The 15,010-nt window shown below is 38.7% G+C and overlaps 1 protein-coding gene across 1 annotated transcript in view; it reads left to right on the forward strand.

Annotated features, from left to right (window-relative positions):
• Positions 1-15,010, forward strand: part of DNAH5 (dynein, axonemal, heavy chain 5) — a 274,359-nt gene that overhangs the window by 220,350 nt on the left and 38,999 nt on the right. Inside the window, 3 exon segments of the mRNA XM_011994188.1 lie at positions 8,082-8,325; positions 9,631-9,745; positions 10,244-10,434. Of these exon segments, the coding sequence (XP_011849578.1) occupies positions 8,082-8,325; positions 9,631-9,745; positions 10,244-10,434 (550 nt within the window).

The following is a 15,010-nucleotide window of genomic DNA, read 5'->3' on the forward strand; positions in this document are numbered from 1 at the left end:
TGTGTCCTGGGGATACAGGGGCAATGAGGGACCTTATTATCACACATAATCGGGTCGCATGAATGCTCAGTTGTACACCTGCTAGACCTCCAGGTTTGTTTGCTTCAGAAACACATGGAAACCTTAGAGCATCTGAATGCAAGGAAGCGTGAATTTTAACAGAGTTTATATTTTCTGTGTGCTTCAAGACAGTCATTTTAAATGCATGTGCTGTTCAAATTCACATCAAGGCTATATCCAGTTGTTTATCTGATGTACCTGTGAGTAGAGTTGGACATTCTGCTGCTATTACCAGAAGGTGATGTATCTAGACCATTTTGAACAGGCAGGAAACCAGTAGGCCTACAACAACCTTCCTTTATAGAAACCAAATCTCTTAGACTTACTCTCACTGGGATCATAGAGAATAAAATAGAAACTTAAAAAAAATCTATGTTCCATTGGGAGAAAAATGCCAGTGTTGATCAACAGCTCCTATTGGTCACACAATACAAGGCCTCAGGGATCATCATTGTTCAGAATTCTGGATGAGCAAACAAGTGTGTGATTTCCTTTTGAGGTACAAGTTCCTGAACTTGGTGAAACTGACATGGGAAGTAATTTAAGAAGGACATTAAATAGACATCATTATCACCAGCTCACTGTTGGTGGAGGAAAAAGAAATCTCTTTCTGAGTTCTCTTGTTTAATAAGAGGAATGATATTTGGTAATGGAGCCTGCGTTATACCTTTAAGAATGAGAACTTTGGCTGCCATTTGTCTGTTACTGATTTCAAAACTTTGGTTATAAATGCAGTTTATGTACACAAATAAGTTTAGTTTTCATTGGCTTCTTTAAGCTACTTACAGTAAAAAATCATTTAATTAACAAATGCCATGTTCACGAAATTTTACCAAACCACCCTGTACATGTAAATTTTTATTTTATTTTTAATTGATGTATAGTGATTGTACATGTTTATGGGGTACATAGTGATATTTCCATAGTATAATGTATAGTGATCAGATTGGGGTAATTAGCATATCCATCATCTCAAACATTGATCATTTCTCTATGTTGGGAACATGCAATATTCTCCTTCGAACTATTTGAAATTATGTAATACATTATAATCATTAAGTACAGTCATCCTGTAATGCTATAAAACACTATAATTTATTCATCCTATCTAGCTGTAATTTTGTATCTTAACAAATCTCTCCCTTTCTCACCCTTTCCCCCACCTTTCCCAGCCTCTAGTATCCTCTGTTCTGCTTTTCACTTCTATAAGATCAACATTTTTTTTTTTTTTAGCTTACACATGTGAGTGAGAATATGTAGTGTTTTACTTTCTGTTCCTAGCTTATTTCACTTAGCATAATGACCTCCGGTTCCATCCATGGTGCTGTGAATGACAGGATTTTATTCTTTTTTATTGCTGAATAGTATTCCATTGTGTACGTATACCACATTTCCTTCACCCATTCGTCTGTTGTTGGGCACCTAGGGTAATTCCATGTCTTGTCAATTGTGGATAGTGCTGCAGTAAACATGGGGGTGCAGACATGTCTTCAATACACTGATTTCCTTTCCTTTGAGTACATGCCCAGTAGTGGGATTGATGGATCATGTGGTAGTTCTGTTCGTTTCAGTGTGTATATCTGTGTGTGTAGTTTTTTGAGGGACTTCCATACTGTTCTCCATAGTGGTTGTATTAGTTTACATTCCCACCCACAGTGTTTAACAGTTTCCTTTTCTCTGCATCCTCACCAGAGTTTGTTATTTTTTGACTTTTTGATAATAGCCAACCCAGCTGGGGTGAGGTGGTATGTCATTTTGGTTTTGATTTGCTTTTCCCCAATGATTAGTGATGTTGAGAATGTTTTCATATATTTCTTGGCCATTTTTATGTGTTTTGAGACATGTCTGTTCAGATAATTTACATATTTTTTAATCGATTTTTTTTCTGTTAAGATGTTTGAGTTCCTCGTATGTTCTGGATATTAATCCCCTCTTGGATAAATAGCTTGTAACTATTTGTTTCCATTTTGCAAGTTATCTTTTCACTCTGTTGATTGTTTCCTTTGCTGTGCAGAAGCTTTTTGATATAACCCTTTTTGTTTGTTTTGGCTTTTGTTGCCTGTGCTTTTGAGATCTTATTCATAGACTCTTTTCTCAGACCAGTGTCCTGAAGCATTTCCTTTATGTTTTCTTCTAGTAGTTTTATAGTTTCAGGTCTTACTTTTAGATCTTTGATCTATTTCGTACTTTTAAAATTCCCTTTGGAATATGTCACCGTTTATATAAGAATTTTACATTGTAGTCTTAGAATTTATATAGAATACTTAGTGCAAATCTTTACTTTTTTATCTATCTATCTATCTATCTATCTATCTATCTATCTATCTATCTATCTATCTATCTGCCTGCTGGAAGATAATCCTTTTGGTGGGAAAGAGATTTACGGATAAAATTATTTTGATTAACTTTGCCTCATCATAGTAATCTGAGTCTTATCTTCTTCTTATGAATTGGTGCAATGAAAGAAATCGTTTAATACAAATATGTTTAAATCAGCCATATAAATGAAAATATGCTTATAACCATATCCCTAAGTAGGTTTTCAATCTTTTAACCTTGAACGAAAAGCAAGCAACAATTGTTCTGTTTTTTTTTTTTTTTTTCTCAGATAACCTTTCTTTTGCCAATAACTTTCTAGTGCCCATGTATTTGGCCACTTGTTTCTATTTTATATACAGATTGCTTTTGAGATTCCAAATAGTACTTTAAATTATACTATTTACTTAGTATATTTTATTTTCATCCATTTCAAACTTTGGGGAAATGTACTTCTTAGCTTTATTTTAATCTTTTGGGAATATAGGCAATTACTTTAATCGACAAATTTGTTAACAATGATATTAAATTGACCACAACCATCTTAATAATGTTCAATCTTTTTAGTTACTATTTTTTTTATCAAGAATTGAATGGTTTGCCACTCATCGTATACATCATTACTATGTTTATTTTATTAATATTTGTTTCATAAGGAACATGGAGGCATGATTTTAACCTCAATTCCATAGTTCTCAAGTAGAAATAAGATTAGAAAAGTAGATTGTGACAGGTTTTGCCAACTCTGTTGAGAATTTTGGACCTTTCGAAATAGGTAAGGGAGATCTCCTGAGTGACTATGAGTGGAAAAGCATCAGCAGGAAGACCAGCTTTGTTAGAGTAGTCCATGAATGACAAGTAAATTCTCAAGTAGCGCAGTGGTGATTGAAAAAATGGGCAGAAGATAAAGGTTTGTGTGCAGGAAGAATTGATAAGCCCTGGTGCTGCTTTTGAGTTTGACAGTCCATGCTCTCATTCCCAGTTGACACGAAAGCATTTGTCCTCAGCATTCTAAGTTCTCCTTATCCCTTTTCAGCTACTTTATTATGCACTTTCATGATAATATGTGAAATTCAAAGTATCATTTATCATTTACTTTGTGCCACATTTCGACTTGATTTTTCAAACTTCTTGTTTTTACAATAAGCATTATCATGCTTCTGAAAAGTCGGCCAGAAATGAATCAAGGGAGAAGATGGAAGGGAAGAGACATTTTGAGCAGTTATCATAATCTAGCCAGTACCTTAGCTGCATTACTGGCGATATCTTCACCATCATCCTATGAGCAGTTTTTACATACGTTTTGTGGATGAAAATACTGAGGCCTGCGGAGTTTTAAAACATGGCAAATGTCATGTAACTGATGGGTGTTGAGAGCTACAATTCAAACGTATGTCTTCCTGATGTCAAAACCATCAGTCTTCCTACTGCTTTACATTTCTTCCCTTACCTGTCTTCAGGTGAAGACCTTTAAATGCTCACCTTTAGGAACTCAGAAATGATAGTGATAGTGTGTGATATTTATAAATATGGCAGTAAAAATTGCTCGAATTTTCATTATCACTTTTATTTCTTAGTACAACCATAATGTGAAGGCTTTTATTATAACTGCTTATGGAAATGAATTTTATAGCAGCCATTAAATGTCACTTGTTTGTACTCATTTCTACATTTTCTGAAATTTGAAATTCTCATCTCGTGAATCAATGAATTGAGATAACCACTAAGGGAGCTTTCATATGTAACCAGATAACAGATGGAAACAAAGATGATAAGAGCAGGTTTTGCTTGAGTTGCTACATCTTCAAGAATTAAGAATTGATACAAATCCTGAACTTTTGTTTTGCTTAAAGAGGGAATTCTTCCTTTCCTCGACTGGCCCCAGACCTGATTCACTGTGCTCAGAGTGTGAGCTGAGAGTCTGGTGGGGTCTTACCAACTCAAACCATTCAGTCAATGGTGATGAACTGGCTGAAACATAAAGCCGAGGCCACTGGTCTTCGCTGTTTGCCTTCATGCAGTTTTGTTAGCACGTCCTTTATTTTTAACGTCATGGTTTTCAGAGACTGAGCATTTCCACATCTGTGTTTCTGGCACAAAGACTAGACTTTCCAGTTCACTTTGTGTTTCTGTTTATCAATTTGAAAACAGATGCAACATTTAGTCATTCAATTTGCAGTGTTATTTGAGTGCCTACTATGTACCAGGCTTTGTTTCTCTGACTGGAGAATTTATCAATGAACAAAATAGACTCGCAGACCAAACTATCCCTGGAGCATAACATATAACTTACGTATTATGTTAGAAGGTGGTAAATGCCATAAAAAGTACAGACATTAGTGAGCAGGAGAGCTGGAGAGTCAGCTGGTGGGCTAGCATTTTAAAGAGGGTGGTCACGGTGGGGCTCACTGAGAATGTGACATTTGAGGAAGACTTGAGTAAGGGAAGAAAGTGAGTTATTTGGAAGAAGAACAGACCTGACAGAGCAGCAGCCAATGCAGAGGCCCTGAGGCAAGAGAGTTCTTTATGGGTTTGAGACAGTGAGTCTCAAAGTGTGTTTCCTGGAATAGCAGCACCACATCACATGGGATTAGAAGTGCAAATTCCCAGATGCTGTTCCAAGCCTGTAGCACAAGCCTTCCAGGTGATCCTCATGCACTGAAATTTGAAAACCACTGATGTAGGAAATAACAAGTGTGGCTGGAGCAAAGTGAAAAATGGGAGAGAAGTAGGAAATGAGGTCCCAGCAGTAATGAAGGAGGTGGCAGCTTGGTAGAGCCTTAGAGGCCTTGGTAAGGTCTTTACCTTTCACCCTGAGTGGAAAGATTGGCCATTGGAGGGGTTTGAGAGAGGAAGTATGTTTTAGTAGCATCATTCTGACTGCTGGGCTGGAAGTAGACCGGCGGGTAAGGCCGGGGGTAGGGAGACCTGTTTAGACCTCCTAATTTAGAGGGGAGGTGACGATGATAGTTTAAACCAGGGTAGTGATAGTGGAGGGAGTGAGAAATGATTAGATTCTGAATCTCATTTTGAGGTGGAGATGATAGAACTTGCCAATGAATTTGTTGTTGAATTTGAGGAAAAGAAAATGACCAAGCAGGGTTCAAAAGTTTTGGCCAGAGCATCTGGAAGAATAGTGTTGCCATTTGCCAGGCTGTGGAAGGCTGAGGTGGAGCAGGTTTCAAGGGAGGATCAGACGTTTTGTTTTGCTGATGGTGCTAAGTAGGAGACGTCTCTTAGATGTCCAAATGGAGATGTTGAAAGGAGGTGTGATCTGAAGCTGAGATATAAACTTGGGAGTTATCAACATAGCAATAGAGTTTAAAACAAGATGTAATTCGTGGAGTAGTATGGGGATAAGTTTCTTGTAAGCATAAACTAAATACTAAAAATGAATAATTGTAAGAGCCACTAAAGGGAAGAACTTGCGTAATGGTTAACAGTGACAGTTTGGGCTAGGTCTGTCCTCTCCTTTCCCTCCACGTTTGTGTGCACACTGGATCATAACAAAGGTAAATTGTGTAATTAATCATGTAATCAGTGAGTAGTCCATTATGTTTTATATGCTTTCATATGATTCATCACTGCATCACTTTAGATTTCTGGCTCTCTTAGTAGGGAGTAGAATCTATAAAACCTACTGTATTAGTCCATTCTCTCACTGCTATGAAGAAATACCTGACTGGGTAATTTATAAAGGAAAGAGGTTTTATTGACTCACAGTTCTGCATGGCTGGGGAGGCCTCAGGAAACTTACAATCATGGTGAAAGGTAAAGGAGAAGCAGGCACCTTCTTCACAGGGTGGCAGGACAGAGTGAGTGCAAGCAGGGGAAGTGCCAGATGCTTATAAAACCGTCAGATCTTGTGAGAACTCACACACTGTTACGAGAACAGCGTGGGGGGAACCACCCCCATGACCCCATTACCTCTATCTGTTCCCACCCTTGATACATGGGGATTATGGGGGTTCCAATTCAAGGTGAGATTTGAATGGGGACACAGAGTCAAACCATATTACCTACTGAGTCATATCCAGAGTACCCAATTGAGAATATACATTTCTGAAGCTGATCTAGAGATTTGAGCTTGGTACCCTACGTTCAGGTAGCTGCCGTGAGTCGAGTCGAACTGTCAAACACGCTCTCCTGTGATTTTGCTGTTTGTCACCTGCACTTAACCCTAGTTTCCCCATATTTTACTTATAATGAATTGTACATTATAAATGCAGTTAAATGTGGGTAAATTGTCAATAGACTCCATATCCAGGAAGCTCTTCAAATAAACTCCCTTAATACATAAGTTTCATTTTAAATTTGTAAATATCATTTATTTATTGTTCTTTCCATTTTAGATTCTTTTCTTTAGCGTCACAGATAGAGTCTCTCATATAGCAAGTTGATATCCACGTACAATTTGACTTAGTGCCAGAAGCATATTTCTCTTTTGTCTCCCTGCCTTTGGGCTTCCTCTTCCTGTGGCTTGCTTGGTGTCACACGTATTTCTCCTTCCCCTACCCTTGCCACCAACTCCATCTTTTCTTTCCTTCTCTTCCTCTGTCTTTCCCTCTCCAAGCTGCCAAGAGGAAGAAATGGCCAATAAGGAGAATAGTCTTCCAAGGTTTCACTCTCCCAGCTGTCTACAAAGCTCCCTCAGAAAAGATGCAAAACTTTTCTGCTCTTGGAGACAACAGCAGGCCAAGAAGACTTTTCAATTTAAACGTGCTCGGAGTTGCAGCTCAAGTTGCTTGCCTAAGATTTTGGAGAGTAGTTTTTCACAGACTTGGATACTTTTTCAATTAGCAAGTTTGAAATAACACATTTAAACAATAATGGAACTTTCTTAAGAAAGTAGACAGAAGTAAACCTATATAATCAGAGATATATATCTTTGTTTTCAAATATATGTCCCCTTCAAAAGAAGATTATATGTGTAATGTTAAATATAATCACAACAATCACTTGAAACTGATTTGACTTTAGAAAACAAATGGGTGATTAGAAGGATGCTGGTAGTATTTTTTGCTGGTTTCATGTTGCTTGGCACCTATTCTTCCTTCCTCTGTTACTTCTCCTCTACATTTTTTAAAAATTTTATTTTTAATTTTATTTTATATTAGATGGAGTCTCACTCTTTCTTCCAGGCTGGAGTACAGTGGCATGATCTCAGCTCACTGCAACCTCCGCCTCCCTGGTTCAAGGGATTCTCCTGCTTCAGCTTCCCAAGCAGCTGGGACTACAGGCATGAGCCACCACGCCCAGCTAATTTTTTTGTATTTTAGTAGAAACAGGGTTTCACCATGTTGGCCAGGCTGGTCTCAAACTCCTGACCTCAAATGATTCGCCTGCCTCCACCTCCTAAAGTGCTGGGACTACAGGTATGCGCCACCATGCGCAGCTATTTTTTTTTCTTTTTTTTTTTTTTTTTTTGGTATTTTAGTAGAGACGGGGTTTTACCATGTTGGCCAGGCTGGTCTCAAACTTTCGACTTCAAATGATCCGCCCACCTCTGCCTCCCAAAGTGCTGGGATTACAGGTGTGAGCCACTGTGCCCAGCCCTTCTCCTTTTTTGATGTCCATATTTCCTGCAGTTGATTATGATAAATACAGTAGAGGAACTTGAAAGCAGCCATGTAGGTTAATGTCTTAAGGAATACTCAACAGGACTAGTTAATTGAGGTAGAAAATATATTTGTGCAAACCAATAGGAATTGGAGAAAGAAAGAACTTATCTGATGGAAGATGTAACTGCAAACAAAAGAAGAATGAAGGAACTAGAAGATAACTTGCTTTACCGCCTGACAAGTACCCAGGGGTCCCTGGTAGAAGACGAGAGTCTCATTGTTGTGCTGAGTAACACAAAAAGGACAGCCGAGGAGGTGACACAGAAGCTAGAAATTTCTGCTGAGACAGAAGTTCAAATTAACTCAGCCCGGGAGGAATACAGACCTGGTGAGTTTGGTATTGAAAGACAAATGTCACAGGAAAATGAAATGAGAGAGGAACGAGAATTAGAGAAATGGAAGGATGTGAGGGAGTTATACAAATGATTATGCAAAGTGGAGGTGTTTTGTGGAATTTCTGTTGGGAAATATTTGGTAAAATGGAGGTCAAAAATTTTTATAATGCTATACATTTTCTGAGTACTTGTCATTCATGTTAGTAAATCCTTTAAGATTCTCATGAACTTGTTTTGATGTTAGAAAGTAAAGAAGGAGAATTTTAAAAAATCTGATGACTGCAAATGAGTGAAATCTGAGGAATTAGTGCCCAGTTGTTTGTTGTTTGGTAACACTACGTTGGTATTTTGTTTATAGTTTTTTATTAGGAAGGTAGTTCTGTGGTCTCATGGGAGATTTTCATCCTCAGCCACCAATTTGCAAATTGGCCTTGTACAAGAAAAGCCTGCTAAATAATTCAGTTGGATTGGCTATCTTTTAGTATTTTATTATTCCTTTTAACAAATAATTGGCCAGACGCGGTGGCTCACGCCTGTAATCCAAGCACTTTGGGAGGCTGAGGTGGGCTGATCACCTGAGGTCAGGAGTTTGAGACAAGCCTGGCCAACATGGTGAGATCATCCTGGATAACATAGCAAAACCCTGTCTCTACTGAAAATGCAAACAAAAAAAAATTAACCAGGCATGATGGTGGGCACCTGTAATCCCAGCTACTCAAGGCTACTGCACTTGAACCCAGGAGGCGGAGGTTGCAGTGAGCCGAGATCGCGCCATTGCAGCCTGGGGACAAGAAGCAAACTCTGTATCAAAAATAATACTAATAATAATTAAACTGTCATTTATTGATAGAGAGGCAGAAGCATCATCTTTGCAATGGGTCGTTTTCCAGACTTGAAGCCCAGGTTAGGCATGGCTTCTTGCTGGAACTTAAGGATGAGGTCCCTAATGGCTACCTCGCTTGCTGGGTGTTAAACACACAACCTTTGAAATTTCTTTGGTTGTCTTTTCTACCTGCAGTAAAAATAGAAAAAATATTTTTACGAGGGGTCTAGAGATTCTAAAATGAGAAGTGCCATTTAATAAATACAAATAGCTGACAACTTACAAAATGTTGTAAATAAGAAATAAATATATTAATAAGTGAGTATCGCTTTGTATCCCATATCTGGTAGGCAGCCACTGATAAGATATAAAAATAAAAGTTGTTGTTTTCATTTAGAGTTTAAGCTGATCTCTCTGCATGGGTCATTTATTTTCCTCTTTCGTAGCACATGCAACCTTGCTCTTTGTCTTCCAGTGGCTACACGGGGCAGCATCCTCTACTTCCTCATTACCGAGATGCGCTTGGTTAATGAGATGTATCAGACTTCGCTTCGCCAGTTCCTGGGCTTGTTTGACCTTTCCTTAGCCAGGTATGTCAGTACTCAGGAAGCTAAGCTGAATTCTAGATCTGTGCACCAAAATAATGACATTACATTTATAGCTTCCTTCCCCTTTGTTAGTAAGAGTCTTTTTCTTTTTTTTAAATCTCAGATCAGTGTAATTACCAATGTATTAACAAATCATTCTGGTTCACCATTTTATGCCCAGAGAAAACTCTGCCAACTATTTATCCATTGATTTGATTCCTTTGTCTTCGTGTGTTTCTGTTAAACAAGAAAATTCCCGAGATCTTGTTGTGAGTAATAATGCCCTGCAGGTGGAACTGATTTAGACAACATTCAGGATTCTGTTTTGTTATTTCATGTTGAGAGAATGCTTGTTATTTTAGATTTAGGAGGCTTACTCTTGATGTGTAAAAATAAGTATTCTTCCTCCAAAGTTACTTATTTTCCATTAAAGACAATTGTTTTTACAGACACTTGAAAAGGGCAGCGGGATAAGCCCGATATAAATGTTATCTTCACCAGGTCTGTCAAGAGCCCAATTACAAGCAAGAGGATTGCTAATATCATCGAGCACATGACCTACGAGGTTTATAAGTATGCTGCCCGAGGGCTGTACGAGGAGCACAAATTCCTGTTCACCTTGTTGCTTACCCTAAAGATTGACATCCAGAGGAACCGAGTCAAGCATGAAGAGTTTCTCACTCTTATTAAAGGTCAGTATAAGAATACATACTATAGCACACAGGTGCAGATGGAGGAGTTATTGTGAAAACCCTTTGCAGTACATTTTTTGGTTCTAACAATTTCCTTGCATTATGTAAGATTGCATTTAGATGAGATATTTTACTTGTTCTTTTCTTGAGTGATAACTATCTATTGAGGACCTACTGTATACCTGGGCATGGAATAGGTATTTGGGGCATGTCAGTGAACAAAAACCCTTGAAAAGCATATATAGATTTAGGGAGGGTACAGAAAAAAATAGTAAAATAATCAATGAATTTTATAGTGAGTGGGAAGATGGTAAGTCCTATGGAAAACAGAGCAAGATGAGAGGGGTGGGAAGTTACAGGGCATGTGAGGTGGGAGAAGCTTCAAGCTTTAAGTGGAGTATTTAATGGGGTGGCATTCCTAAGAGATCGGTAAGTGGGCAAAGACCTGAAAGAGCAGGAGGTGCTGGCCATGGGGACATTTAGGGGAAGAGGGTTGAAGCAGAAGGGATGGCATCAGGGTCTCTGGTAGAGTGAGGCTGGTGTGATGAAAATAAAACAAAGTAACTGAGTGATGAGTGAAGCAGATGAGGACACTGTGCAGCTCATCCTGTGGATGATTTATTCTGCATCTACTGAAGGGTTGCTCACAGCCAGGTCCACTGAGTCATTCAAATGAAACAGTCCAGTGGAAGGCTGGAAAACATAAATTCACTATCACATTCTTGAATGTCTTGAAAACAGTATTTGAAGTAACTGTGTGTCTTAATTCTCAATACTATAAGAAATTACTATAGACTGGGTGGCTAATAAACAACAGACATTTATTTTTCACAGTTCTAGAAGTTGAAAGTCCCAGATCAGGGTGCAGTACAGTGGGTTGTAGTGAGGAGCCTCTTCTGTGTTGTAGACAACTGTCTTCTCATTGCATCTTCACATGCCGGGGAGCAGAGAAGAGGAAGCATGCCCTCTAGTGACTATTATAAGGGCACTAATCCCATTCCTAAGGGCTCCGCCATCATGATCTCATCTAATCATAATTATGTTTCAGTGGCCTCACCTCCCAGGACCATCAGAACTGAGATACAGGGTTTCCACCTATGAGTTTTGGGGAGACCCAATATTCATCCCATAACGCTATGAAAATGAAGCCAGGGTCTAAATAGATTCATCTAGTATGCCTTGCTAAACCAGTTCTTTAAAAATAAGACATAATTTTATCTATCAGGAGATTTTCATGCTTAACATGGAGAGTAGATTTGTAGGGGAACTTGAAGATGACCCCTAGGGGAACAGAAGGGAAGGAATGTGGATATGCATGTGCTGTGCCCTGGTGGGGGTTATAGGTCCATAGTCTTACATATGCAAATGCATTTTCGTATTCATATACATATGCATATGTGTGTGTATATACATGTATCTTATAGTAGCAACAAAGACTCATCTGTTTAGATTTGAACTTAGAAATGGTTAAATTATGGACAATCTCTCTTTAATTGTCTGTAACTATTAAAGATTTACTCTTTAGCTATATATGAACTTTATTTTCCAAATTTCCTAAATCAGAATAATTGGCAGATGAGTATCTGGAGAGAAAGATGTGTAGATGTACCAGTTGCCTTCTTTGGTGAACCCTTAATATGTTACTGATTTCTGGACTCAGTGACTCTAGTCCCCAGTTTCTAGAGCTTTTCAATGGATTGTTGTTCGTGTCATTCTCAACTCAGGTATGCAATGTATTTCCACATAGAAATAACTTCGAACAGAGTATCCAGCTCTTGTTGAAATGCTGTGAAGCATATCACAGTTTGTCTTGATGATAGCAAACATAAGATTTAGAGTTAGGAAGTTGAGAGTTAAAATATCTGTTGGCTTTGTCACTTTCTTGATGAGTGATCTTGAGAAGGTCATTTATCCTTTTCAAGCTCCAGTTTCCTCATCTGTAATACAAGGATAGTAAAATCTACATAGTAGGATTATTGAGAATTTATACAATTTATGTAAATCCTGATACATAAGATATGCTTAGCAAATGATGGGCATCTTTATATTATCTTCAGCACTTTAGTTATTTTGATTAGTCTGATGCTTGTATGGGTTGGACTGGTTGTCTTGGGTCTTTGGCTTTCAACAGCTGTTTATAACACTGCTTTATGAGACAGTTTCAGAGGAAACTTTGGAGCAGGATTATGTTGCAAATCTGCCCTTCATTCGTTAGGTTGATGAGAGCTACCTGGTGATATAAACTCTCTCTGTAAGGACTTTAAAATCATTTAACATAATTTAAAATGTTATTTAGATAGTGTTATGGTGCAAATGTTTGTATCTCAATAAAATTCATACGCTGAAAACCTAAACCCCAAGTTATGGCATGAGATGGAGGGATTTTTGGGAGGTGATTAGGTAGTAGGGGTAGAGTCATGATAAGGGATTGATGATCTTGTAAGAGAGGCTCGCCTTTCTTACAAGCACAGAGCATGGTGGCTCAAGCCTGTAATCCCAGCACTTTGAGAGGCCGAGGCAGTCAGATCACTTGAGGTCAGGAGTTCAAGACCAGCCTGGCCAACATGGTGAAACACCGTCTCTACTAAAATACAAAAAAAAAAAAAAAAAATTAGCCAGGAGTGGTGGCTCACACCTGTAGTCCCAGCTGCTCGGGAGGCTGAGGCAGGAGAATCATTTGAATCTGGGAGGCGGAGGTTGCAGTGAGCCGAAATCATGCCACTGCACTCCAACCTGGGTGACAAGAGTGAGACACCCTTTCACACACACAAAAGGGCTCAAGAGAGACCCTAAATCCTCCACCACGTGAGAATTGCAGTGAGAATATGGTTTTCTATGAACCAGAAGTGAGCTCTCACCAGACACCAAATCACTGGTGCCTTGAACTTGGACTTCCCATCCTCCAGAACTGTGATAAATAAATCTCAGTTGTTTATAAGCAGAATGCCTCCTAGAATATGATATTCTATTGTAGTGGCTGTTGAGCCCACTAACTACAACAGATTTCAATTTTTTTTTTTTAAAGACAGAGTCTTGCTCTGTCACCCAAGCTAGAGTGCAGTGGTGCAATCATAGCTCACTGTAACCTCAAACTCCTGGGCTTAGGTGATCCTCCTGAGTAACTAGGACTACAAGCTCATGCCAGTACATCCAGCTAACTTTTAAATTTTTTGTAGAGATGAGGTCGCATTATGTTGCCCCAGCTGATCTCAAACTTCTGGGTTAAGCTATCCTCTTGCCTTTCCACCCAAAGTCCTGGGATTACATATGTGGGCCACTGTTCTTGACCTCAGCGGTGTTTTGATGCTGGTCTTTTAGTCATTTCTAAGATGGGAAAGGCTCAGCCTAGATTAGTCTGTAAGTCTGCCTTAGCTGTGACAATTTACGATTGTGTGGCATAGCTTGTATAAAACTTTCATTGTAAGCGTGTATCATTTTCACAAAGTATTATGGTAAAAACCCAAACTTTTTTTTTTTTTTTCCAAAGCAAGAGTTTGAGAAAACAAGGGAACAGCATAATTCTCAATCATCTGGACAACTATTTCAAATTATTCCTTTCTCAGCTATTTATCTTTCAAGGGTCTATTTAATTTGTTACCACATTATTCAGGAATATGTCCTCTCCCCCAAGTTACAATCACTATTTGTGCCTAATTGTGTACTTTGGGAGTGGGCAGGTTAGTCAAAACATAGTTACCCACTCATAAACAACGAATAATACTCTGGCCTGCGAGGAACACTCTTTCCTTTTCGTGAATAGCCTTTCCCTAACCCTCTGGTGGGTGTGTTATTCTTTTCAGTTTGTTGGAAAATGGGCAGTTGCTAAGGTGCAACATTTTATTCAACACAATGCATTGTCTTTAGGTCTTTGCTCACTGGTGTTAAAATTTATGCAAATATTTACAGTATTTTCATCAAATTGGCTTCAAGGCCATACTTACCTCATTGTAAATACATTATGATGGATTTGGCAAAAAATAACAATTTAGTAGTGTACAAGATGCCTGGATAAAATAGAGATTAGCTCAATGGATATCTTGAGTATTATCATTTGTTTATAACCTACTCTGCTCAAAGGTTTTTAAAGTGGCCAAATGGATTGATTTTATCATTTTAAGAATAATGCATAGGCTGGGCACGGTGGCTCACGCCTTTAATCCCAGTGCTTTGGGAGGGAGGCTGAGGCAGGCAAATCACCTGGGGTTAGGAGTTCGAGACCAGCCTGAAACACATGGAGAAACCCTGTCTTTACTAAAAATACAAAATTAGCCAGGCATGGTGGTGCGTATCTGTAATCCCAGTTACTTGGGAGGCTGAGGCAGGAGAATCACTTGAACCCAGGAGGTGGAGGTTGCAGTGAGCCAAGATCTTGCCATTGCACTCCAGCCTGGACGACAGAGTGAGACTCCATCTCAAAAAACAAATACTCAACAAAAGGAGATTGGCACAGGTGTGCAGGTTGTTTGTTCATTTTCTCCCCCAGGGAGTGTTAAAAACTTATGGAGTAACTACCTCCAAGTGCACTTAGGTACTGTGGAATCATGAAAACAACCAGATTCAATGATTTATTGAGAAA

Source organism: Mandrillus leucophaeus, unplaced genomic scaffold (assembly GCF_000951045.1).
Source record: "Mandrillus leucophaeus isolate KB7577 unplaced genomic scaffold, Mleu.le_1.0 Scaffold445, whole genome shotgun sequence".
Lineage (NCBI taxonomy): Eukaryota > Metazoa > Chordata > Mammalia > Primates > Cercopithecidae > Mandrillus > Mandrillus leucophaeus.